This window comes from Numenius arquata, chromosome 2, assembly GCF_964106895.1.
Source record: "Numenius arquata chromosome 2, bNumArq3.hap1.1, whole genome shotgun sequence".
Classification (NCBI taxonomy): Eukaryota; Metazoa; Chordata; class Aves; order Charadriiformes; family Scolopacidae; genus Numenius; species Numenius arquata.
In genome coordinates, this window is record NC_133577.1 from 31,092,091 (window position 1) to 31,119,664 (window position 27,574).

The 27,574-nt window shown below is 37.8% G+C and overlaps 1 protein-coding gene across 1 annotated transcript in view; it reads right to left on the reverse strand.

Moving 5' to 3' along the window:
* Positions 1-24,555, reverse strand: part of HEATR5B (HEAT repeat containing 5B) — a 56,868-nt gene extending 32,313 nt beyond the window's left edge. Inside the window, exons 1-20 of the mRNA XM_074163351.1 lie at positions 24,430-24,555; positions 23,670-23,881; positions 21,939-22,047; positions 20,745-20,894; positions 20,065-20,236; positions 19,527-19,684; positions 18,247-18,496; positions 17,231-17,386; positions 15,588-15,838; positions 15,029-15,140; positions 13,637-13,789; positions 13,252-13,351; positions 12,411-12,520; positions 11,476-11,639; positions 9,967-10,142; positions 8,603-8,708; positions 5,906-6,096; positions 4,179-4,338; positions 2,291-2,480; positions 771-940 (exon numbers count right to left, since the gene is read on the reverse strand). Coding sequence (XP_074019452.1) covers positions 771-940; positions 2,291-2,480; positions 4,179-4,338; positions 5,906-6,096; positions 8,603-8,708; positions 9,967-10,142; positions 11,476-11,639; positions 12,411-12,520; positions 13,252-13,351; positions 13,637-13,789; positions 15,029-15,140; positions 15,588-15,838; positions 17,231-17,386; positions 18,247-18,496; positions 19,527-19,684; positions 20,065-20,236; positions 20,745-20,894; positions 21,939-22,047; positions 23,670-23,881; positions 24,430-24,555 — 3,216 coding nt within the window. The remainder of the gene's footprint in view (positions 1-770; positions 941-2,290; positions 2,481-4,178; positions 4,339-5,905; positions 6,097-8,602; positions 8,709-9,966; positions 10,143-11,475; positions 11,640-12,410; positions 12,521-13,251; positions 13,352-13,636; positions 13,790-15,028; positions 15,141-15,587; positions 15,839-17,230; positions 17,387-18,246; positions 18,497-19,526; positions 19,685-20,064; positions 20,237-20,744; positions 20,895-21,938; positions 22,048-23,669; positions 23,882-24,429) is intronic.
* Positions 24,556-27,574: the final 3,019 nt, after the last annotated feature.

Genomic DNA, 27,574 nt, shown 5'->3' on the forward strand with positions numbered 1-27,574 from the left:
TGACATTAAGTAGGATTGCACTCCTTCAGGTAAGACAGAATCACCAGCTCCACAAAGAATGACACAAAGAACTTTGCAAGACATCCAACAGCCATTACAGAGAAGCTTTTCAAATTTCTCAGTACTGGACTAACTGAACCCTCTAAAAAAGAATTTTAAAAATGGTAATAATAATAAAAAAACAAAAAAAAACAAAAAAAACCCCCACAACACCCCACACCAAAATGCACACACACACAAGACCCTTCCTGGTATAGTCATATTTGGTATGCCTTGGGTTCGAGCATCTGCCTCACTTCCAGGCTTAAGCCAGGACTTGCTGACAGAACACTAATGGAGGGAGAAAGCAACACTAACAGCAGCAGCACAAGAATTTGAATGTCAGCATCTACTATGCTGACAGTGCTAAAATAAATCCAAAATCTCCTACCTTTCCCCAGCTCATTCACTTCCCTCTGTGCATGCAGTTGGAGGAAATTGAGTGTTTCAGCCTCTGTTTAACTCAGTCATATTAGATAGCACAAGATAGCAAGCATTTCTATCTAGACTGAAAGAGACTCAGATCCTATGATTTCAATTCAGGCAACATTCTGAAAAGATCTAAAATGGCTTGGGGATAGACATCCTTTTACTGCACTCCAGTGTTTTTGCAAATGTGACTTGCTTGTTACGTATCGGTATCCTCGACGTCTTGCTAAGTGCTTCCCCTGTCCTCTGCTAAGCACATACATCAAACTTTGAGGAACAAAAGGGATGCATTTTGTACTCACACAAAGACTGGGAACCAGACTGGACAGGTTGACGTGCCGTGGTGCAAACATATGGAGCTGCTGAAGGCAGGATATGGCAGCTGCCTGAACAAGTGAGTCTGAGTGGTCTTGTGTGATTGCACATCCCACCAAACAGGAAGAACGGATTGTTGAAATTGTAGCTCCATTACCTAATGATGTAAGACAATATCCTTAACACAGCAAAATTTTTCTATGACAACTGTAGATTAAACATTTGAGAGACAAGAATTTTTACTGCTTCAAAGTTCACACATTAACATGCAACTCTTCTGAATTCCTACCACAAATTAGTATCTACACAACATCAAAGAAACACTACAGAGTTTTTCAATATCTCTTTTTATCTCAGTTAAACAATGTCCTGTCCAAATGAAATTTTGCATCAATAATCTTCAGTCAGAAATATTTTAAGAATATCTTCCAAGGAAATGAAACCAGTAAAATTATCTGAATTTCAATTTTGAAAGTCTCTTTCATTCTATACATATGGGCAGCATTTCATGCACTGAACAATTTCCTAAAATCTCAGGTAACAATTAAGCTAGCATAAACGTAGGCAAGTGATTTCAGTTAGCTCCATTAAATGAGTCACACTGCTCTAATAGGACAAGAATTCAAAAGAACAGTGTTTAATTTGAAAAATAATCCCACTGTATTTTAAGAATTAACCTGCATCAGGTTTATAAAAATCTTGAACTACAGAAAAATGTAACCTGCAGAAGACATTCTACATAAGTTATTTAAAAAGTTAATGACACATCAAATCAAAAGGTTAACAGACAGCATGCAGATACACAAGTTCAATTAAACCATCTAGAAAATTTTCATAACTAGAAATTTAAGTCCAGTTATTTAGAGTTAAAATTTCACTAGTGGCTGGCGCTTTGTCATTGCATCAAAGACCATTCTATAAATATTCCTAAAAATTCCAGATAGACAAATTTACAAATCTGTGGTTTTGCCACCCAAGACATAGAATTTCAGGTAAAGTGTTTGGCATGACAAGACCTTATTCTCTACAGTAAGGTACTGTGAATATTAAGAATATCAAGAACAAGTGGAAGTAAGTTATAGTTCACAACATTATCAATGATGTTAAACTTGGGCTCCTGCCATCAGTTAAAAATAAAATCAGCATGTTTTGAAAAAGCAGAGGAAAAATCTTGCCTCTTGCCCCACCTCTACACAAAAATATATGGGGCAAAATATGCAGCAAGAGTGGTTTTCATCTTTTACCTACCATGCAAATTTGCCATTAGCCAGAACACCATATATCACTGCAACTTCTTTATATAAATCTCAAACTGCAGTCAAAAAACCCCCAAGTAATAATAAGTAGGATCAGAAGCGAGGATGCTTGCAGAATTGTAACTGAACTTGTCAACACTGACCCCCCACCTGCAACTGCAACAAAAATTTATTTTCTTCCTTTTTCTGATTGTGATGTATTATCTCTACACAAGTTAGATTTTTTTTATTCTCTTCAAATTCCCACTAACCTTGCAGCTCAGGCCCAACAGTAGTTATTATAGCTCCAAGGCATCGGCCTAAGCATTGATGTACTTCCGTATGTGATGGTGGAACAGTTAAGAGCAGAGTGAGAACCAGAGAAAGCGTTGGCTCCACATATCCCCGGTACATTGGTCCACTAGAATCTACTATCAAGGCAAGTGAATGGAGAGACCAGGTCTATCAAAAAAACAAAGGAATATTTTTCAGTAATACGTTTAAGAAATTTAAACAATTTTGTATACAGACTGAGTCTAGCTTTGTACGTCCTTGCTTAAACATGTTTACTTAGCTACTCTGACTTCAGAAGTGTTTCGCAGGCCTCAGAATCTCAAGCAATCACCTGGAAGTTTAAATATCTCTGGCATACTCTTTGAGTATCAACAGTTTTGGGGACAACAGAGATGAAGATGAAGATGACAAAGACATTGAGCAAAAAATGGTTAAGCACTTTGAGGAAGAAAAATACAAACACAAACAACACACCCACTTAAAAACAATAAAAAGAAAGAAGAAGAGTGACTCTTAAGACAGGAGAAAGAGAGAATTATTCCACTGTAAAACTGGATGTAGAGTCTGAAATGGACAGTTGACAAAGTTCTTAGTGGGGAGTGCCTTTGACATTCCTGTAAAAACTGATTTTCATGACAAGGTGAAAGGTTCACATGCATTTTCTAATTAATTTTCTTATTAGGGGGTGCAAGAGAAGCAAGCAGTGCTGTTCACAGTCAGGGTACTACAGGATGAGAAAAAACAATCCTATTTCAGTTACAAAATAAGTAAAAAACAGAAGAGCAAAATAATTTATTGTAATTGTCAAAGCAAGAAGTGGGTGAGGGGACAGTCTTTTTGGTCATTGATGTTTCAAAGGAAATAAATCTCTCTCCATAATATCCTACTAAAAGATCTTATTTCAGAATTTTCTTCCATTAAATACATGATGCAATTGCACTGAAAAGACTAAGTTAAAAGAATATTACAGTTACACAGAAACTTTTAGGAGTGAGCTGGAAAACTTGCCTTTAAACCGGCTCCTTTTTAATCCTCTGATATAACCGAAAAAACATTAGCACTAGCAATCACGTAACTACCTCTACAGTCCTAACCAAATGGTACCACGTTATAGCTTATCCTTTCATTCCTCCAAATTTCCATTACTCGTATTCCCATACAGTTTCTGTGCATCCACACTGATCTAGTGAGGGATGAGGTCTAAAAGCTTAGCTTTTCACAGTGGCCTGGTGTCATACTCTCAACAGAAAATAAGGCTGGTATGCAAGTTCCACCTGGGCTTCCCCTTTATACCTCAGATTTTTTTCATAAAGCAGTAACCCGTATCATTTTGGTTTTTTAAAGGAATGGTACACAACTATATGCCTCCAAATTACTTACTCAAACATGAAGTAAGTTACATATGCAAACTGAACTTTGTCTTATCCTAAATAAACTAAGGAAATTTACAAGAGTTGAAGTTGTATTTATAGGTTATTATTTTTTAAACATTATCTCCAAACAAAACTCAGCTTGTTTTCCCAAGTGCCAAGCTTGATTATTTTGATTTTTTTTTCATTGCTCTGAGGAAAAGAAATAATGATGTACTCTATAACGCTTGTCAGTCTGAATTAATGCAACCACTTGCAACTGTCTCCCTAACTAACAGTAAGGTTACATTTTAATTGCAGTACACATTTAGGATTCTGTACTGTAAGACTTTATAAGGGAAGTTCCACTTTCTTCATGCTCCCTGGAACATGCTACATCCATATGATTTGGCTTACATGTGACAATCTCTATTAAAGAACATCTGAACAGATAATTTAATGTTTAATTTTAATCCTGAACATTTTTAAACAGTTTTGTGGTGATTGTGTTTTTTACCTGAACTTCAGGAGAGGTTCCATCTTGTGCCAAAGCCAAGAGAATACTGACACTAGTTTTCAGATGCTGTCCAGAACCAATTCCACCAACATACCGATGGAGACAGCCCAGAGCCAAAGAATGGCCTGTTCTTGATACAACATCTCGAGCAGATTTTAACCTATCAATGTTCAAATAGAAGGAAATAATGTAATTTACTTTACTAAGTTTGTTACAAAGAACCCTTCAAGTATCATAATAGTGTAAACGACTAAGAAATTTGCAGGCCACCTTATAAGATCTTGAAAAGCCTTAACAATAAAAGCAAAAACAATGTACTTAATCTATACTGCTATTAAACTGCATTACATATAAGGCAAGTGAAAAAAAATAATTAATAGTTATTTTCTTCCTGGTCAGAACTTGACATTTTAGATGAAGAATAGTTTTGGAAGTGAAAGAATATAGGAGAAGCACCTACTGTTTACCAATGTTTCACAGCAGACTAATTTAATAATCAGAAAAGTCATTGCTAGACCACTGCAATGAAAAGGATTCAAGAATGGAAAAATGACAACACATATTGAGAAATTACAAAGAAATCGACAGCTATGTCTTCCACTGCAAAGTCAACTGAATAACTTTTTAATACAGCTATTTTCTTCTGCAGCTGAGGTCTATGACTTTTCAAATAAAGCTTTTTTTTTTTTAAATAGTGTTTTATTAATGAAACTGCAACAGAATGAATAGCATTCTGAATAGCATAGTTGTATGAAGCAGTGACTTGTTAAGTATTTTCCACAATACTTCTGATTCTGAATGCATGTCACATACATAACTTTTTAATTTAAACCTTCTCAGTGGTGGAGAAGAGAGAGAAAATAAGGATAACCTAATTAGAACAAAGAAAGATTAATTTTCCCCCACCCCTGGTTGTCTGTGTGTGAGAGGCAAACATGCTCTTTGCCAGTGAACAACTAAATGCAAATCTCAAATATAAAAAAATTACTTGACAGTGTCAACAGACTGGCAACCATCAACAATTTCAATCCTAGATAAGAAACCAAGGAAATTGTCCCAGTACTAGAAATTCAATGAAGGACAGTGAAGATGATGCACTTTATTACAAGATGAAATTATGGGAAAAATCAAACTACCCAGAGGTAGAAGAGCTGGACTGAGGCTATGTGCATGCAGCCTGGCCAGCCAAAAACATGGGCTGCAGCCCTGAGGCAGGTGCATTCTGATTCACAGATAGGCTTATGTCTTAAATTAAAGCTGAAAATTGGGAAACATGTTGTCTTGTTAGACCTACCAGACATCTTTCTAAAGACCTGAGATTAACAGCAGAATATGGAAAAAAATTATGGGCCAGTAGATAGGTTAAATCCATATATAAAGAGAACGTTTTGATGAAACAGAACTATTATCACAGAATTCATATTACATACACACTTAGTGGAAGCTACGTTTATCTGTCTGAAGCAGTTTGGTCACCTTAAGTAACTCATCAAAAACTATTCATTGGTATCATTTCACATTCCAAGTAGTTTAACAGCTTGGCTTTTATCCCTGGAAGAATCACATGGAATAAATCAAAAAGAGAAGACTCTGTCTGTTAGATCTACATAATCATAGCAATCTAGTATGAGGAGACTAGAATAATCAATATGGCATTTAATAGCGGAATCTTCATAACTACATTAAATTATACTTCTATTTCCTTTTTTGAATCAAAACCAACTTACTTATCAAAACTGTACTGAGCCATTCTAGCAATGAAAGAGGCTTCTCCAACCACTTGAGCCATTCTGCCAAGAGCTTCACCTGCTGCACATCTCAAAATAGGGTTAGGATTATCAAGGGCTCCCATCACCAGCGTCAGAGCAGATTTGCGGACTTCTTCTGGTCCTAAAGTGCTTTTATTCTCAGCTAAACCCTACATGAAAAAAAAAAATATGAAAAAGCATTCCAAAGCAGGGGAGAAAGGGAAGATATATGAGCAATTTTACTATATTTGAGATCTTAAATTAAAAATTATGCAGTTTTACTTTTAAATTTGTGGTCATTTATCCTAAAATATACTGGTTGAAAATATTTACAACTCAAGATCAACAATATACTCAGTCTTATGTTTGCCAACACTCTACCTATTTCGCATACAGGAAGACCTGTTGCACCAGTCTCTTACCAAATGTATTACTGTGCTACACGCACCCTAGTGCTACTGAATCTGAGCAAGTTTTATGCAGACACTCCAGAAAAAAGAGAAGCTTTATAGTCTAACTACAACATCTTTCTGTCACACAGGAAAACCACAACTTAGTTATGTGTCTGCAATGAACACCTAAATCAAAGACATTTTAGGTATATGAAAATATATTTTTTTCTTAATCACGTTTGCAAACATTTATACAGCCTGTTATGTGAACATTGTACAGAACAGTAACACTAAATACTGCTTCTGCAGCTTCCTTGGCTCCCGTATTTCATTAATAGCACATCACCTTTCACTACTACTTTCAAGACGTCTTTTACTTTGGGAAAAATAATTAAACACATGTAAAGTACAAACACTGCATGTATTATAGAGGAAAAACTTGATGGCTCTATCACAGATTCCCGTTTTCTCTTCTGAAATCCTCACTTCAGCTCTTACAATTTTGACAATTCTCTGGCCACTTGGCATGGCACTGGAAATTCCATGCTGTCCTGGTTTGAGGTAAAATAGAAGCAACTTTCTGTTCAGTAATTTTACTTCTTAGCTAGGCCTCCTCTCACTCTCTGAAATTAAGAGCATATTGTGCAGAAAACTGTTTGTATAAACACAAGACCTGTGTTTATAGTTCATGCCAATGAATGGTATGCAGAGAGGTTCTTGCTTATACTTATTGCTATAACAACCAAGGTCAGCCAATTTCGTTATTTGCCACATTGGAGGGTCAGAAACAGAAAAGCATAGAGGGGTCCCACCTGCAGGGAGGAGTGGACAGGACAGGTGACCCAAAACTGACCAACGGGGTATTCCATCTCATCTGCCCTGTGCTCAGTATAAAAGCTGAGGGATCAAAGGGTCAGCCCTCTTACTGCAGTGGCCGACGTCCACGGAGGACTCTTCATCTGCCTTTGATCCCAATCCATGTGTTCCTGACTCCAGATCCTAAATCCAGTTCCCATCCACCTCTGAGTCCAGTCTGGGACTTCCCCAGTGCCTGTTGGTGACATCATCCTGAGAGCTTGATACGGTTTATATATATTGTATCTATTGCGTTATTTTGTTTTTATTTTATTATTAATATTTCATCAAAGTAGTTTAGTTGCTTCTAAACTTGTAAAATCTCTTTATCCCTCCTCTTCCTCTCCTTGGAGCAAGAGGTGAGGGGAGTGCATCTGTCGCCTGTAAGTGGCCAATTCGGCCTAAACCACGACACAGGCATCTGTCTCAGAATCTACTTCTCAACCTGAAGCAACATGGTTCACGTTTCTAAGAACAAAGCAAGGAGAGATGCTCTTTTGCCAATGTTTTGCCCATCAACCAAGGACATGCAGCCTCCGCAACAATTAGCTCTAAACTAGGCAGACGTTTTTTGTATGGCAGACAAGAAGCAGCTTCACCAATCTTTAATTACAGACTGGCAGTTCTATGACAGTAGCTTCTTCAGTGCACAGGACTTAGTTGCTCCAATAATTAACAAGGATGACAATGACAGATGTTGTCCAACAGACTCATGAATTGGAAACTATATAAAACAGCATCACAAAAAAACTAGAAATGCCTTAAGATGTTTGACTAGTAGAAAGAAAATCCTATGCTCTAAGTCACTGTTCCACAAAGCCTTGAGGCAATGCAAGTCACTGAAACCAAGTATTTCTCAAGAATATTATTTGTGACTTGCTGTCTAGCTTCCTGACATGATAGCACGAGTTTGGACTTCCAAGTGTAGATAGAGAACACAGAACTGTAACTAAAATCAGTGGGACTGGACATAAGCATCTAGAATTCTATGCAAATTTCTTATTTAGAGAGTCTGAAGAAGAAAAAGTTAAGAAATCCAAAGCGGAAACCCAAATCTATTTTTGTTTCTGTCTCCATGAGCCTCATCTGCACTATATTCAGACATGAGGGGTTTTTTGAGTACATATGAAAAAGTACTTAAATCCATGAGTACAGTGCAAATAAAACTACAGAATTGAAAAAGAAAAAAAAAAAAAGATAAGCCTGAACACTATAGAATGCTGAGTACCTGAGCCTCATCTATTCTCTGTATTGATACATGAACATAGGAGCTCATGCTGGTATCTGAAAAAACCACACTTTTGGGATTGTCAAACTTTTGAATCTTTAACTGGTAACTTTAGTGATGTTCTTCTAACAGCCTTTTATATCAAATAAAAATCAATGAAGTGCCGAACTTTGGCATCCATTAAAAGTTTACATGTTTTACCTTCAAGGCGCTAAGAACAGCAGTAAAGATATTAAGCTGCACAGCTTGCTGGCGAACACCTTTAGCCTGCTTGACACATTCAGCAAAGTGATCCAACATCTGTAATCTGAAACAAATGAAAGAATATAATTTAAGTGACATTCGTTCAAAATACAAACTAAAACACAGATTGTAAAAAAAAAAAAGAGCACACAACAAAAGGGCCTTTTAAGTTCAGTCACAGAATTTATGCTTCAGGGGCTGCAGAAGATATTCAATTTAGATAGAAATGGTAACGTTACTCTGAATGTCACTTTGCTGGTTTTTTTTTTAGCTCATCCACAGATGTCTACTATTCCTTTTGAAGAAAACACCACCACGAGGAAGTGAGTCTTCAGATACATTTGCCTGTATAACTAGAAAGCTATGAGGACAAGAGAGGAAAAACGCTGCCTCTCCACTACCACTCAAAATAGTGTCATCCTCCATATTCCTTTTATTGTTCCTATTGTTTTCCCCATTTAACCTCTATTTTTCCATCCATTTAACTATGCCAGAAAGTGTTACTGGGAGGAGTAGTCCCTAGAAGATACCAAGAAGATACCAAGGAATATAATGAATAATCTGCATTCTTAACTACTTGGCAGTTCCCCAGCCAAATCTTCCTACAGCTAACGATGGATATAGTATTGCAAGCTGGCCTCAAGTCTACCCTGCGCTTACTGCAAGATGAGACTGATTGCTAGGAAAAAGCTGTCCCCAACAGGATTGCACTGAACGATAATTTTACTTTGAAATGCATCTTAGAGCTGCTTTCACTCTGTGTTCAGTGACAAATTAGCTAAACTGAATGACAAAAGTAGTCCTGACAACTCATAACTCTGCAACGGTAATGTGGAACACAAAGGAAAATAAGCTGAATTCCATTTCCTCTTTTTCATCATGCATAAGATCATTTGCTGAGAATAAATCAAATGGTCTTACTCAAGGAAGTTAAATGAAATTCAATGGATGCTACTGCTATATTTTCAAGGCTGATTTGAAGTTAATCACAATGGATATTTTTGCAGGAAATTTTGGTTGCAGAGATGTTATTACTGTTAAATGCATTAGAGGAGAGAAGAGTCCAGCCTCCACACCTCTGAACTTCAAATCTTCAGAACTGATAAAACTAAGGAAATCACCTTATTTCTAAACTGAGTAGACATATTCTGGAATTCTGAGACACAATGAATACCAAATACTGAACTCTGAATTTAAAGACAGTTGATATCAAAGTAGATTCTTATTTCAAGACAAACAAACAAACAAAAAAAATCCCAAAACATATACTATCCAGCAAACAAGGCATTTGATTCTGAAATTAAACACTCTTGTAAACTGACCTATGTTTGTAAGAGACATGAGGAAAAACCACACCAAAGAGAGCCACAGATGCATCGATGACAGATACTCCTAAAGGAAGGGGACCAGGTACAGCTTCACCAGCAGGGATGCGCAAGTAAATAGAAGATGGGTCATGTTCCAAAGCACCACTTCCAGACGCACTGTTTGGCTGAAGCTGCAAAATGCCACATAATATGAATACCTCTGAATATATCCTCACACATAAGATCTGGAACTAGAGATAACAAAAAAAACCCAGTAGCTTGCAGTAGCTTAGAACAACAGAATAGCTTACAAACACCTGCAACTGCAGTGTCCCTCTGCACACGCACACTAGAATATAAAGGGCCAGTTAAATCCCAGAGGGTCGCAGCTGGATAAATGCAAAAACTATCAATCCTAGTAGTAAGAGATGGAACTTAGAGAAAGGAGATTAATTCTGGTACTAATAGTAGCTTCTGAATCACTGACTACAAACTGACATTTCAGAAAAAAGGTTATTCATTCACTCTGTGTTTCAGCATTGAGCTACAATACAGTATATTAAATCAGCAGTTTTGGCTGTAATGATTCCCTACAAAGAAAGATATAGAAATAGTACTAAAATTAGTAATATTCCGATCATCAGGAAAATACTTCCTAACGATCATTCTTTCAGGAAACATAATTAAACAATCTATTTTTTCTGAAGAAAAACTTATTTTCATAATTTGTTAATTATTTAATCATGCAACAAAATTAGAATCTAGTTGCTCTGCACTCTTCTTAAAAGAAATCCTAGTTACCAAAAATTAGGAAAGTAAAAAGACTATTACCACACAGTTTCTTAAACTATTTAACATTAACTAATTGTTCCCTATGTTACATTTCTTCTCCAAGGACCATATGAAAAATAACCAGATCAACATTACCAGTTGATCTCAAAAATTTTGTTAAGAGACCACCAGAGCAATACTTGCTTCCTTTTTTAAATTTTCAATTCCTATGTTTCAAAGACTCACTTTTGTTTTTTAGAAGTGCAGCTTTATGATGCTAACAAAATTGTGTCAATGCTTCCAAATGAAATATAAGATTTCATACTACACCTACAAAACCAGTTAAATCTTATTTGCTATAATGTCATTTGCAATACTGATACTTTGACAGCAGTCTCACTATAAAAAACTGTTAACTGGAACTTACATTTATCCTGGTTCAAAAAAAATGTATGAAAACAATTTCTAGACTAGGTTGATCGGGAGGGTGGGGGGAGTGTTATTTTGTTTTAAAGAAATTAGGTCAGTTCACTAGACACAACCATATAAATTGCGTAACTCTACTCATATCTCAGCTGTAGGCAGATTTTAATCAAAACAGTTCACTGTAGATGGAAGGACCTACACCTAACAAACCCCTGAAATAAGACTAAAAACAAGATGTGAAGCTTCAGTTGTAGACGGCTTCCCCAACACGCACATCACACAGACAGATAGTGCAAATAATTTGTTGTTCTTCTGTTTTTTTATTACCTGGTCTTCAATTGACTTATGATCCGTTTCCTGCAGCCAAGAGCCAAGAAGAACACTATCATCATAATGACAAAGAGACCTTAGGAGTGATGTGGTTGTATTAGCAGAGTTGTCTGTCAAAGTAAATTCTGCTACCAACTCTCGAAGGAGTGCATTAAATGATCCTAAGAGGATGGACATTAAAAAGAATCATTGCTGCTTCTTATCCAAAACATTTCAGCTGAAGATCAGATGTCACAAACGAAAGCATGTACCATTACCTCAATTTTACAGGTAGGAAACAGAGAGAGAAGTAGACCTGACAAGATCAGAGCTGGGAGCAAGGCTTTGAACAGGACTCCCAATTCCCAAATCAATATTCTAAACAACAGGTCAGGCCATCCCTTCCAGTATGACAATCCAGATTTTGTCAAAATTTGCTCATCCACGTGATCATGTAAATTTAATGAATTAACAAAAAACAATCAAACAAAATCCAAAAAACTAATGTCAGATTAGTTTGATATCTAATAATAGCGTATATCTGTCTAATAGATCAAGTTAAAAAAGAAGACACCATCAGACACCAAAACTAAATCTTCATTCTCACATCTGCCCTTTGAGTACACTAAGAAATTACGTCCTCTATCGTTTAAGTAACAATGACATAAAACACTTCAATTCGATTTCAGAACATGATCTCCATACATCTCAATCCTATAAAAAGGACTGTAACCTTTATACTCCAAGTATTAATCTAATATTTTGCAATATTCTATCCTGCAGTTATACTGTCAAGATACATACAGAAGATTAGGAATATAGTACAAGACACTTGGAGATTCCTAGTATTCTATTTTGAATCCTCTATCTGCTTCAAAGGCAAGCACCAAAAATATATCAAAATGAGTAAGCAGAATTTTTCCTTTAATAAAAATTGTTTAAAATTTATGTACCTTCATATGTCTTCGGAGGTAATAAAGCCAATATATCATAAAGTCTTAAACGGACCATAGCTGCACTAGCTTTAAGATGAGCTCCATGGGCTTTAATTACTGATGGAATGCTATAGAATCAAAAGAGAAAAAGAGACAGCCAGAAATATTGCAGTTACTGAAAAGAGTATTTTCAGTTTTCTTTTCACAAGACATGTCTCTAGTCAAGACAAGAAAGTAAGTGTTCAGAAAACTACTCCGAGCAGTATTACTCAAATTTTCAATACATTTTCACAGGTAATTGTACTGAGCAAACTTTCTTTTTTTTTAAAACGCACACACTGCTGTAAACTGGATACATGTACCTCCTCAGAAGAAACTCCTATGTTTAATCAGGAGAAGGGTGGAGGGATGGGACAGACGTAGACTACACAACACCAAATCACAAAACCCAACCTCAAACTGTGTTTTTTCTTTTATTCTGTAAAACATCTGAAGTCTTTTCATTTGTACATTTCATAAAAGAAGAATTTATTTATTAACATCTAGTAAACCAGTATCTTAGTTTTCTCACTTCTTCCACAAGGATAAGCAAACCATGAACTCAAAAGCTCGCTGAACTGGAAATCCAAAACACAGTTAACAAAAGTTACCAAGGAAGGCCCTTCAGCACAGGCTACGCAATAATACACTTTTACAAGACTAACAACCATAAACACAATGCTCATAAAAGGTTTTTTCAACACGGACAAACAGCGACAGCGCAGTGATAGGTCAGAATATGAATTAAAACAAATTAGTTCTACTATTTCAGGTCCAGGAAAAGACAAAGCTGAATAAAGAGCAAGAACTGCCTACTTACTGTGACATCATTGTCATGGCACATTCTATTGGTGTCATCAATTTCCTGATCACATCCTCTGTAAGGAGCTCAGGACAGTGAGCAACAAAACTTCTCATAGCTAATAACAAAACAATTTAAATTAAACTTTTACTGAGACAAAGAAATATAAAGCATAAGCAGCTCCTAAGAGAACATCAAAATGCAGCAATTAAAAATGTTTATTCAAAGACTCTGTGACATGTTTATAAAGCTATATGCCAAAACTAGGTCACATTGATGAAAATCTGACACATCTTATTCCTTTTCGAATCAAGCAGGGAAGTTACGAGAGCTCTCCCTGTAATTCTTGGAATCATGTTTTGATTTACTGCACACTTGTAATGCTGAAGTTTGAAATTCTTACCGCACAGAGCTCCAGCGCGGCCTTCCAGCGTTACTTGCCAGGTAAAAGAATCTCCTCTCGCCTTCTCTGCTTCCAGCTCCTTCAGAGAACGTGGAAACACATTTCGCCATAGCAGCAACATCTTAGGCAGATGATATCGAACAACAGAAGGACCTACACACACCAAACAAAACAAAACAAAAAGTGACAGTATAATAAAAACTTGTATTTAATTAAGCATGAACAATCTCCCATGAAGGCTTTTTCTCTTTAAGCTATTTTTCTCTTACTTCACTTCTCTTCCTTTTCTCCCCACTTGAACAGAATTTCCTTTGTTTTTTGCTTTCTCATTTCTAGGTTGAAAGTGTGGCAAATAAATAGTATAAATAAGTCTGCCTGTTGATATCAGTACTAAAAATAGTAAACAAGCAATTCTATACATAGCCATGTAACAGGTAACCACTGCCAACTCTCTTTTTACCATCTTTTTAATCTGACTTCTGATTTTTTTTTACTACAATTTTGAAGGCAAGCTATTTAGTCTATCCTAACCTGCACATAAAATGAGCAGAAAAATAACTGACAGTTACTGACTATGTAACTAGTTTAATGGTCAAGTTTTCTTTAAACTTCTGAAAAAACTCCAGAGGATCTAGTGCAAGCACATTAAAAATACACTGGAGAAGACAACAAAAAGAGTGCTACCTTGTTAGAAAAACATGACAATAAGCTGGGGAAAAAAAAAGGGACAATTTAGAGAAGCAAGATGAAACACAAAATGGTATTTGCTGAGAGATCAAAATACTGCAGAATGCAGCAGAACTTGATCGTATTTTCCAGTATAAAAAATCCAAACCAAAGAACCGCTATTGCTGCAAAATTCAAGAGTATACTTATACTCTCCTAAAATTCACCTTCTGATATTTTTGGGATGACAGATATGAACACGAGGCTAGCTTTTTTTAAGACAATTGCATGGCTTTTAAATCAATAACTTTTCTAATCAGTACTGCTGTCTATCCAGAGGCACACATGCACCTTCTCGAAATGCTCACTACATTTTCTTTACAGTCCATTTCTTCTACACTGCTATATTAAGGAAGGAAGACTATCAGCAATTTTGCTCTTTTCATAGAAAGACTAAAGCCTGGGTTTCTAAAAACAGAGCAGAAGTCTTTTTTAAGTATGACACCACCTACTATCCTTCAGTTTACATAAATACTAATATTTCCCTTCTCCCCAGCGTAAACAACACTGCTGAAATAAATAAACTAACACTCTGTTTCCCTTGGTATAAATATTCTTGTGCTAGATACTGGACTGATTGTATGCAGAGACCATTTGCCACAGTGGATAATCAGAAATGTTGGAGAAGCATTAAAATAAAACAAAAAGCAACCCTGTTTTACAAACCTAAAGTCATAAGTGCTCCAAGTAAAAGCCATCCAGCTTGAGTCCGCTGCAAGGAGAGTCTGCTGTTTTGTGCAGCAGTTCGTAGTAGATCCTCAGCAATACTGACCACCATCTGTACCAATGAAAAAAACAATGGATTTTAAAAATATAAATTAAGCCGCTGCAAGCTACTGCTACACATCCATCCTACAGACTATACATAAAGTTGTTCTCAAATCATTTAAATTGACCCTCTATAAAGAATGAAGGCAGACTACATTTAATGCAGATGATTAGTGTTATGCATATGACAATGCAGACAGTAATATTCTCTTCAGCAATTATTCATTAATATGCCAAACAAGAATGTAAATTTGAAAGAGAGAGGGCAAAAAAGCTGGTAAATGTTAAAAATTAAATACTATAAGCACACACTCTACCATTGCTCTCTCGCCAGGCACAAGTTCAATTTCAATAATGCTTTAACCCATTACCATGTCACGCACTTTGCAAAGCTATTACTTTTAGATAAAAAGATATCTTTTAATTCAGTCACAGATGAAAACACTCATTATCTCACCTTTCCTTTGGCATGAGGAATACCTAAGGGACACTGATGCACACCACCTAACAAAGCAGCCATTGCAAAACTGTAGCCACTAACAGCTTCAGGGGAGGTCTTCAGATTGTTGAGTCTTTCTGCACATCTATCTAAAAATGGAGTCAGCTGAAAAGGTAATGCCACAGCTACACAGCGCAAGCACCACGCGGCAGCAAGTCGAGCAGCCATGCTGGGATGAAGAAGAACTGAAGTTACTGTCTCCAACAGACCTACAGAAGAGAGTTTACAGTCTTAAAGTTACAATGCGCTTTTTAATATACATAAAGTAAAATGAATCAATACTAAACAGGGAACGTGAAAGTTAAGTCACAACTAACATACTTGAATTTTATAACTTTGCCGCCTTCTTTAAGGAAAGACAGAAGTGTTACTAGCATTATGCTGCTCCACATCAGGTTTTACCAGCAAAGCTGGAGCTGCCAGAGCCATAGCAATGACTTCTACTACTTGAACAACTGAGAAGAGGCGGTAACCCTACATAAGCGAACAGGCACTGGATGAGACGATTCCTACAATCTGCTCATCTTTTACAGATTGCCAGTAACAGCAACAGTGAGACTGATCTTTGGTTTTGCATTGTAGACAAGCACACGCTATAGATGTCACTAACTGCTGGACTCTGCTTTTGACAAAGTGCTGTCTCCCCTGCACCAAGTTACCATCCTTCTACACTTCCTGAACCTCCATGCCTAGCTAATCGCACTTTCTAACCACAAGCTCTTCAGTCCAATCTGTCTCCACACCAACACATTCCTTCATCCAGATTTCTAATTTTGCAAACTCCTACTTCAAAGCCCACAAGCCTTATCACTTACTTTCTCTGTAGCGAGTGAACAACTTCTACCTGCTTAGTTCATAGCAGCTAGCAGATATAATACCGAGACACAGTGCCTTCTGTTCTTATGGGGCACAGCAGTCAGAAGGAATAAATATAAGCACAATCTTCCCCACCCCATAGCTGTCGCAAAATCATCATGAGAAGAATGTCATATGCATCAAGATAAGAATCTACATAATGAAATGTCTAAAGGAGCTCGCATTTCCACTGGAAAAAATATAGGCATCCGTAAACCGAAAAAAAATTGAAACTGCAACACTACAATATAAATATGGATTCAGATGTTAAAACAAACAAGACAATCCCACACAAACCCTAGTCAACTTAAGCCAAATAACTAGCTTTTTAAAATGGGACTATACACAGCTTCATCTAGACAAAATACTCTTAACCTCCCCACAGAAATTTGATATCTGAAGGCAATACAGCTTTCCAGGAGCAGGTATTTCAGACTTTATATAGCAAAACAATGCATTTCCTATAAAACAAATCAATGCTAAAAATCACAACTTAACTTATCCTAAAATACAGCTTCAGGCTGACTTCAATCAGAATAGTTGCTTAATGCTCTGTCAAACTTGAACTAAAACTAGGGTACTAAACACAATGAGCTGTACAAGCATAGCTACGTGGAGTACTATAGGGAGAGCCAGTTTCGTTAATTTATTTCTTTCATACTAATTTATTACTTAACTAGATTTCATTATGTTTCATATTCATTCCTCAAATGCCTCCTTTAACCTACTTAAATGTATTTGCATACCAATAGAGGGCTCTTGAATAAGAGGAGATGCAGTAGCATTCAGACTCTGAACCAGACTACCCAGTTCCTGGAGGGCACACACCATTACGTGCTGGCTTGCAGCTACATCAGCAGCTCCTGATTTATTTTCACTGTTAGCGTCATTCACTACTGCTTCTGCAGAACAGAAAACAAAAGCATCATGCTTAATTACCATTTGAATCACACCTGAATATATACAGGATAGAAATGGACAGTTTAGTTTTGACATTAACCCTATATTAAAACAAAACCACAAGTTTGGTCATATTGTGAACTCGCAAAGCAAAGACATTCTGAAGAGAAATAGTTTTACAGCTATCAGCAAAACAGAATCATCAAAAAACCATGAAATAAGAGATGCCCAGCAGTTACTATGGATGGCAGTGCATTAAGAGGTAGGATTAATAGTATAACACAGCAAAAGCAAGTATACAAATATACAGTATGTTTGTATTGTATCTTTACACAGTAAAAATATAATCTTGACATATCTAAAGTCTGCTTACAAATTCGCATGCATATATATGGAAGAAAACAAACAAAGCCCTCTGACGTTTAGCAAATAATGAATCCCAACCTCTAATCGTGTTAAAATTACCCAATTAAGTTTTTAGATCCCACTGTAGTTCTTTCTCCTACATAATATCCCAGAAGCAGAAACTGTCACTTCAAAGAAAAGGAACTTTAGTTTACTGTTTCTATGTCTGCTATAATACAAATTTACAAAATCATCTCCCTTATATGAAGGGAAACAATCATTATCAATTAAAAATCCTTCCAATTTATCATCAAATTCAAACAAGCCAGTTTTACGTTATCACTTTTCAAGTAGAACTTACATTTTAGATATCGTATTTCAAACAGAAAGCAGCTGAATTATCTTATATCATAACAACAAAATTATTCCTCGCAGTAGAATAAAGCTGAAAAATGGCTGACCCAGTATAATGACAGTAATTTTCAACTGGTCTCTAATAAAGAAAAATGGTTCTCACCCACTGCCTTCATTTGTTTACCAATGGCTTGACATATATCTTTGGCAGCTGCAATCTGTGCTTTCTCCCCAAGTAAGCTGCCCACAGTTGCTCTCAGGATAAAGGACACGCATCTTCGAGAGTAAACTGCCTCCACATGGGTCTGAGTTGCACGAGGATGGGAGACGAGGTCAAGTACATGGGACAAAAACGTAGCAAAGTTGCGCTCCAACCACTGACCTCCTAATGTTGTAACAAAGACAACGTAGGCCTGCAAATTTAGAAGTTACATACAGATCCAATTAAAACAGAAATGAGAATATATTCAGTTACTGAAGACTAAAGACTACAGTTATACTCATGCATTACGCAGTACAGCAGCAATACCAGTCAGTAATAAGCAACCCTAATGAGGTTAAGAAGGATGAATCAGTCCATTACAAGGGTCTTTTGTCATTGAAGCTAAACTGTTTCCAGTGCCAAGAGTAGCTCCTGTACCGCTACATATAACGTGAAGTACAAAATACTCTTTGTATGACAGCAAGAAAATCCAGTCCATTGCTCTAAATGTGTCTAAAAATTTTAAGAACATCATGTCAATAACACCAGCAACATGAATGTGTTCTAATTCACAATGAGGACCAGGCACTTTTGCCAAGTTCACATGAAAAAGGCTAAGAAAAATAAAAGGATTTCACACAATACCCTACGATCAAAAAATCTGGTTTCTGGCAAGTTACTGCAGTATATTGAAATATATGTCAGAGCAAGAATGACTGAATTTGAAGAGATGCTGCTGCCACCTTTCTCTATCAGACAAGTGGAGCTTCCGCATTCGGTAATTTCACCTACTCAAGACAGAGATATGGAGAGAAGAAACGTGGTTTAACAAATCAGGGCCGCAAACTTCACCCTGCAGCTGAAAAGAGAGCCAGCACACACAAAAGGACAACAGCGTGTCCTCTCTAAAAAGAAATAGAATACAGAGCTGAAGTCTTTAACATCCTAAATTTTCAAATATTTTTGCAAGTTAATCCCACCTAATAGACACTGATCAAATAAGCTTTCCTTAACATGTACTTTAACCTACTGTTACCACCCAGGAATAATAAAAGAAAGTAGTTTAGGTGAATGACATTGCATGTACATCTCACAAAACAGGTGAGTCAAATTATACTTGTAAGTTAACTTATAAACAAAGAACAGAAGTGTGTATTTTTCCTACTCAAAGGGTTACAGTTATGTAAAATGTTATTTTATTATAAAAAAACTAAAAAAAAAAGTTACATCATATGACAAACCTGGGTAACACCAACTCGCACTTCCCTATTGACAGATCCTCCTACTTTTAACATCTCTCCACCGCTCTTTAGGAAACCAGATCCCCCTCGCAAAAATCCTGTGGCCATTAGCTCCAAGACCTCCTCCAGAGTGGCTCTCTTTACGTTCTGTCGCATCACTTTTGCAAAAAGAAAAGTAATCATTTAATCCCAAAGTTCCAACCAATACAAGCAATAATCTTGAAATTAGACTTATCAATTCAAAACTGTCTTGCAAACATAAATCTAGCCAACATTTCAGGTAACAGCTCGTTTTCATGCTTAAAAATTAAGCTACTTTCCCTAGATAACTTTTGATAGTTTGCTCTGTCTTTCTGTGACTACAACAGGGATTCTCCAGTCTCTACTCTTTTTAGCTTAGAGTTTATAAAACCAAACAATCCACCTGCAATCCAGCTTCCACCTACGAGAACAACAATGTATCATACAACACTGTCATGTAATATGGTACTGAAGGTGCAGTTTATCCACTTAGAAATGGAATCCAGAGGGCTTGTACCTGTTGCTTGTTTTGGTATCAATGCTGTAGCCATGACTGTCCCCAAAAGCTTTGACACTGCAACTCGCACACCATAGTTTGAGTTTTCCAGAGCTTTAAAGCACAGAGTTGCAACATTCTCTAGTTCAGCTGTCCACATAAACACTGCTTCATTCTGTAATTCCAGCAGACACTGTAGGAAAAAACAAACTTGCTGAGCACCAATGGAAACCATTCTTACCTTTCATCTAAGTATCAGTGTAATTGTCAGCTTTATTCAGCAAATATTTTAATATGAATATTTTAAGAGTTAATTTCCACAGACACGCACTCTCCCATTTATCCAATAACTTAGCTGAGTAAGCAATCAGACTCAAGGAATAGGTTAATAAGTAAATAAAAATGAAAAGAGGAAAGCACAACGAAGGAACTATGTTACCAAAAACCTCTCCCAGCGAGGCCCATAGCTAATATATTCTACCTCATATTTGTTTACAAAGTGGGGAAGACAGTATTACAGTACCTCCGTTTACACAAAGTAAGTCCAATGAGTCTGAGCCTTCAATGTAAACTAGTAAGGACTTACCTTGCCCAAGTAATTACCAAATTTCTTATCATAAGCCACAGGTCACAGTTCAACTGCAGGTTTTTGCTGCAGTCACAGCACAGTAATTTCTAAGACTGGCAAGAAACACACGCACCTTAGCCACTGCGCATCGTACAGCCATAGATCTGTCCGTCAACAGAGATCGAGCATTCTTATAAATATCACGATGACAAGAAGCTGCTGCTCCTCCAAGTCCATTTAGGACTTTCTGTAAACTCATCAGAATTTCACTGCGTCCCTGAGACTGCATGGAGACACACACAAAAAAACATTTATGCAAAAATGTGGACACAGTATACTTGTATCAAGAACCAGATGTATAATTCTGCATTTTCCTGCTTCTGTGCAGGAATATTTTTGGAAACATGGATAATATAGTTCACTGAAGTCATATACAACTGATATCTATCTGGTTTTAGACAGCAGTTAGCACTATACACAGTTTTACTAAAACTGCCTCAGTTAGTCACATAAATTAAGATGAGCTGAGGCAATCCAACAAATTGGTCCTAGAAAAGGTGCTTCTGTCGTACCCCACCAATTATCGGCTGCAGCCTTAGGAAAAAGCAGTTAATATGAGAGAACAGGAAGCCCAAGTAGTCAACACCTTCCTACTCAACCTGCACACAGACAGGCACTTACAGTTGGTGGGCACCAAAAAAAAAAAAAAAATTTAAAAAAAAAAAAAATCACATAGGTATGATGACACAGCCGAAGAAAACAGCTGCCAGGACAAAATTCACACAATCAGTACTCCTTCCAACTTGTCATTGATCTTTAAACAAACAAACAAAACAAACAAAAAACAAAACACAAAAACCATATCTAAACAAACAAAAACCTAACAGAGCTATTTGCATCAAATCAGACTCACTGACTGCCCAGAACACATGCTCTCTTTTCAGGGCACAATGTATCCTGCTCACATGCAGAGTAACATCTTTGTTGCAAAGCTCCAGTATCTATTACTCATTTCTAAACAACTGAATGTTTATTCAGGGTATAGGAGCAGAAATCCTAACACAGTAGTTAGAAATAGTACATACAACCATTTTGCAATTTTCATTACTGATGCCCCTATGAAGGAAATACTGTAAAACCCTCATGACAAAACTCAAACTCTGCAGTAAAAATATATGCGCATGTTTAACTTGATACTATGTAAGTGATTTACATTTTTCTAGGCAGAAGACAAAGAATCTAGGCATTTTGGTGAACACCTTTGGAGGAAGCAGGTTTCAGTTTAAATGGAATCAAAACCATAAATATAAAATAATCTGAAACTTACCTCTGCACTTTTTAGAGACTTTAAAAGATTATTCACCGTTTCCGGAAAAGAACTGCCCAGCATTCTGCCCATTTTTTCATAAAATGCCCCAACACATGCCACAGCAGCCCTATGAAAAAAAGACATTAATAGGTGTGCTTTTTTTCTGTATGATCTAAATGAAGACAAATAATTAAATAGAAATATATGTTTTAATCATCATTGATGAATAAAAATCTATTTATTATCCAGTAGTTATACTGGCTGTTTAACACTGTGCATTTAAATCATTTTTTTGTTTACAAAATAGTAACAGAAAAGTTATTAGCTTCTAAAACCATAAATGTATTTGAATGGGTATTATTACAGGATCTACACACGTAGTGGAAAACTCTAGAGAAGACAAGTATACACTGAAATCTCAGCAAGATTAGGGTTCTGTGTTTCAATAAACTGTCTCTTTTCCAAGCACCTGCAAGATAACACCTATCCTTTAATATATCCTGACACATTTTTGCAGATACTGAATGATGGGGGTTTTTTAAGCCTAAGAACTTAAAATGCATAAATTATTGCATGACACAAGAAAATATATAGGCACCGTAAAAATAACTGGATCCATAAACAGTTATATACGCGTTTTCCATGCCCTGCCATTAGATAGTAGGAATATTTTAACACCATACTGCAGTTACGTACACAACTTCCTCCACAGTCACGGAAGCAGCTCCTGAAAAGACACTTCTTCATCACAAAGGAACAAGGCTTTTTTTAAAACCTGAAATTCTTGGGTAAATTACTTTTTAGCAAAGCTATTTGTTACAAACTCATTACAGCCTACCCCTTAATGGGCATGTCTCCTACATAATTATCTACATAAAACTGAAGTTTGAAAATCATATAGTAAAAAGCCTGGACTACCACTTCAGTTAGTAGCCTAAGTTTCAGAGCATGTTATAGTACAAAACCTTTCCCACTTATACAAGTCCCTCACAGAGTTGCAACAGCTTCCAAAAGAAGGCGGACAGTATCTGCCAAAACAGTGACTGTTTCAGATTTTATTGTTCAATCCTATTATTATGATAATGTCTGAAGGCAAGCCCAAATTTGGGCTCAGTAGAACACATGAAGCAGTACGTGTGGGAAAGTGCTAAAAATAGTCTCAGCAAACACTGTCTGTGGCATTAACCAAATTCCTACCAGTGAGGCTGCTCCTATACATAAAGACAAAGTGTATCACACATAATGCACACACATATCCAGGTATACAGACTCTGTTTGAGAAACTTGGGCAGTGTATCACAGTAGATGAATATAAACAGGTAATACCTGAATGAAACAAAAAAATTGAACATTTGATTAAAATTCTCTTGGCATGGGTAATGCTCTTGTTTGACAATCTGCAGGTTCCATCTTAAATGGGCTACCTGAGCACAACCAGCAATAATCCCACCAGGGGAATGTCTTTGTTGCATTACTTCATCAGCTGTTCTCCCCTCCATGACATAAGCATGTGAAGAAACATAAGATACCCCATTGCCTAGGGGAAAGCATCTTCCTTTCAGACAGCAACGTATGTGTCACCTTTAAATCCTGCCCTCCACAATCTCAATCCTGCCCTTTTCCCTGCTGTATCAAGTGTACATAAACTCCAGCTAAGCATGCAAAATGTAAGTAAACATAACATGCACATATACAGACAGATTCTTTGCTTAAAAATCATTCCCCTTTCCCTCATAATATTAAACATACAGTTTTGTGGGCAGGTAGGCTGCAGTATCATCTTTGCTCTTGATGATGTCATTACACTTGTCAAGTGTCTGAAAAACCGTAAATGTGTCTCCAATGCTATAGAGAGCAGCAAGATTTTTTGCTAGTAGTTTTCGCGTAGGTGGCCCAGGGGAACTGCTGATGAGTCCTGTTAGCTGTTCTACAAGTTTCTTCTGCTTTTCCTTGACATCTGTCTGTTAATGGACCAAAAATTAATAAAAAAGAAAAGTAATTTAATCCTGTGTCATGCCTCCAGCACCCAGAAAAACCTGCAAGAGATTGAAGTAATCTTATACCACTCCCACCTGCATGCAATTCAGGAAATTGCTTGTCTCACAAAGATTTGAGATACATTCAACAGCAGAGAGATGTCAAATGCTCAGAATTAGCTGTTACTCTATTAAATATTTACTTTTTTAAAACACTTACTAAAAATACAGTAATACCTGCCTAGAACATCTTTTAATCCCTTTTAACATCAAGAATCCCTGCTCTGGGAGGGAAGGTTTTGCCTACTAGATATTTACAACAATGAAGAACTCAAACCAAGCTATGTATCATATAATATAGGGTCATACTGACTGTCTACAATTAAACACTTAAAAGCTATGAACTAATACAGAGACTCTTCAGGCTGAATCTGAAATCATACAATTATCACCTGGCAATTACCTGTCAACTTTCCCTAGCATCAAATTAATACAAATGTTTTACAAAGAAGGGGAAAACAACATCAAATTACCTTGTTAGCAGCTACCAGCACTTTATCCAAAAATCTTAACCACTCAAAGATAAAGACCGGTCTCTTTGCTTCCGTGATTTGAGCTAACGCTTCCTCATTCAGTAACAAACTATGAGCCAGCTCCATAACTGGTTAAATTCCAGTTTTCTTGTAAACTTCTGTAACACTCTAAAATAAAAATGTAAATATTAGTGTAAAGTATAGCACAACAGCACAAAGCTTTGAAAATCAAATGAAAATATGATGATGAAATCTGTAGACTACAGAATCATGGTTCAAGCCTGCTTAGACTTGTCTTACCTAAGCATTCCCCCACAAAAACTATTCACATATGTACAATTGAGTACATCCATTAGTATTTCAGGGAACAGAGTTGTTAATGTTAAAAAGCAGTAATGTTAATGTTAAGAAGCGGGCAACTTCAGGGTGCTAGCTCTTAGCCAAGCAGAATACACTGAAGTCTCTGTTTACAGAGAGAAAAAAAAAAAAACAACCAAAAAAAAAAAACAACAAAAAACACAAAAGAGATGAAAATGAGTCATCTCACTGTCTCCTCTTACATAAAACAGAATAAGGATTGTCCCTAATCAACACTCTTGACCACAGTCCCGAAGCCTGGGTGTGAAGTTGGCCACCTTCTCAACATCTTCAGCAAACAAGGCAAGAAGGAAATGAGCCTATCACAAGTAGGATTTCCCCCCATCACAAGTTTGAGAGAAGCAGGAACAGTGAAAGCATTTGGGATCACTGACCTAAGACTTCCCACATCCCGCTAGCCTTGCTTTAAGGGCTGTACGAATAAGCCCTCTGGAACCCAGCAAGCCTTTCGTGTGACAGGCTGGAATACAAGCAGCAGCCAAATGACTGCAAGTCTCCCCAACAGCCACAGCACCACAGATCAAACACCCGAGATCCTGCTCAAACAGTGAATAGGGGGGCAGCAGCAAAGCGCTACCAAAACCATGCTATCATTGTAAGCAAACAGTCTGCAGACAGCTTAACCTTCGCAAACCACATTTAAACCAAGTATAGCTGTTTAACGCAGAACAGCTAGGAAAAAACCCCAAAACTTATCTAAAATCCACAAAGTAAAGCCAACCATCTTCAGCAAAAAGAAAAACAGAAAGAAAAAAAAAACCAACAACCTAACCCCAAAACCTGAATGCAGTGATGCTGAAACTAGGTTCTCAGGCAAAACAGAAAAAGAAAAACAACTAAGGAGTATTATGCAAGACATCATCTTTCGACAGCTTCAGCATTCCACTTGCGCTCTCAAGTGCTCACAGATGCTTCCTCATTCATGGTCAAACCCAACAAATTCTTTTAAGTAAAATGAAGTGATTTAAATTAAATAATTTTAATTTTTCTTTAAAACAGTCCCCAGATTAAACAGTAGTAAAGCATGACATATTAATACTACCAACTGTAGTTGGTACTGTGGTTCTAAATTTACCTTAATGATTTGGTGCTAATGGAACTAAAGCATCACAGTGTCTGTAATACTAAGCTTGTTCCCTGCTTTTTGGTAATTTGATTTATAGTATTTTTCACCACATACATCTCCAGCAACAGATCAGCAATGGTGGAAGAGCCACACATGGAAATACATACAGCCCTCCCTGACTCCTCCAAAGACATCTTCTGGCTTTTTTTTTTTAAATCATAAGGAATTGAGGAGGTGTTGCCTGTCAACAATACACAAACACATCACCTCGAAACACCTTTACGTGAGAGCAGAGAGAAACGCCATGAATGACAGCATGATGATTCTTTGGATATCATCCCAGAGACCTACACTGCGGGTACCACATGGCAGCACAGCTCATTACTCCTTTTCCTCCCCAGATAAAAGTTTTAATTTTCCCCTGGCCTTTAGAACCATGAACCTCTTATATGCCTTCCACACACTCCCTTACCTCTTCACCTACATTCAGGAAACACAAGCTCTGAGCTACCATATGTGCACATACATTCAGCTGAGCCACTGAAGCACAACGGATGGGATACGAGAACAATTACACAAATATTCAACGAACTGAAGACTCAGAGTCTAACACGCAGCTACGCAGGCAGGCAATCCAAAGCTCACCTACACTGGCCAAACCTTTGCTCCAAAAATCCGGAAAAAACTGCCAACGAAGTTGTACCGATTCTGGTGAGGGCTGGGTCTTACTGTGCACGTTACAAGCAAGAAATACACCGTTACCTCCCGCTGCTGGATGCAGCGCAAAAGCCTACTGCAGCCAAAGGGCACCCAGGAAGTTATGCTGAAGCATGTCCTGGTTTGAAGTGAAACAAAACCAATTTTCTGTTCAGTAATTTTACCTGTTAGCTAAGCCTCTTCTTGTAGAGATTATAAAACGTTCACAGAATCACAAAACGATACGGTGTTAGAAGAGACCTCTGGAGATCATCTAGTCCAACCCCCCCCGCAATGTTCAGATGTACTGGAGTTCCTTTCTATACTCCAGCTGTCTCTCTGTAGCCTAAATCAACTACTTAAACTTCCATCGGACACGCACTTCAGCTGACCGAGAGCTGACAACCGGCAAGTTTAGGAGCAGCGACATCCTCCTGAAGAGCTGCCTCAGGTGAAAGAGCTTTAGTGCCTGGGTCCTTCTCCTTGTACCGGTTACTTTAACAAGCTGTAGCTCCTCTTCCTGTGCGCCTTGCCTGGGTCAAAAACCCCTCGAGAGGTTAACCCCTCACGGCCGCCTTACAGCGCCAGCCCCACACCAACCCCTCAGCAGGGGAGCCACGCCAACAGGAGCGCGCTGCCTTCCACACGCACCGACGGCACCCCCCGCCGCCCCCTGGCAGGCACATACACACACCTGCCCTCCACTCGGGGCTGCCCCAGGCGGCGGGGCAGCTGCGCCGAGCCGCGGATCCACCGCCCCGCTCCGCCGCAGCCCGCCGGGCCGGGCCGGGCCGACACTGTCCGCCTGCCGCCGTTAACGGTCACGGCGCGCGCGCGACGCTCCTACCGTGCGGCGGTCGCGCCTTGCCAGCTCCGGGCGCCGCAGCGGGGGACGCCAGCAGCTCTGTCCTCGGGCCCGGCGCCGGCCCCCGACGCACCTCGGCAGCGCGGAGGCACCGTCCGGCGCGCAGCAGGAAGCGGGAGGCGCGCAGGCGCCGGCGGGCG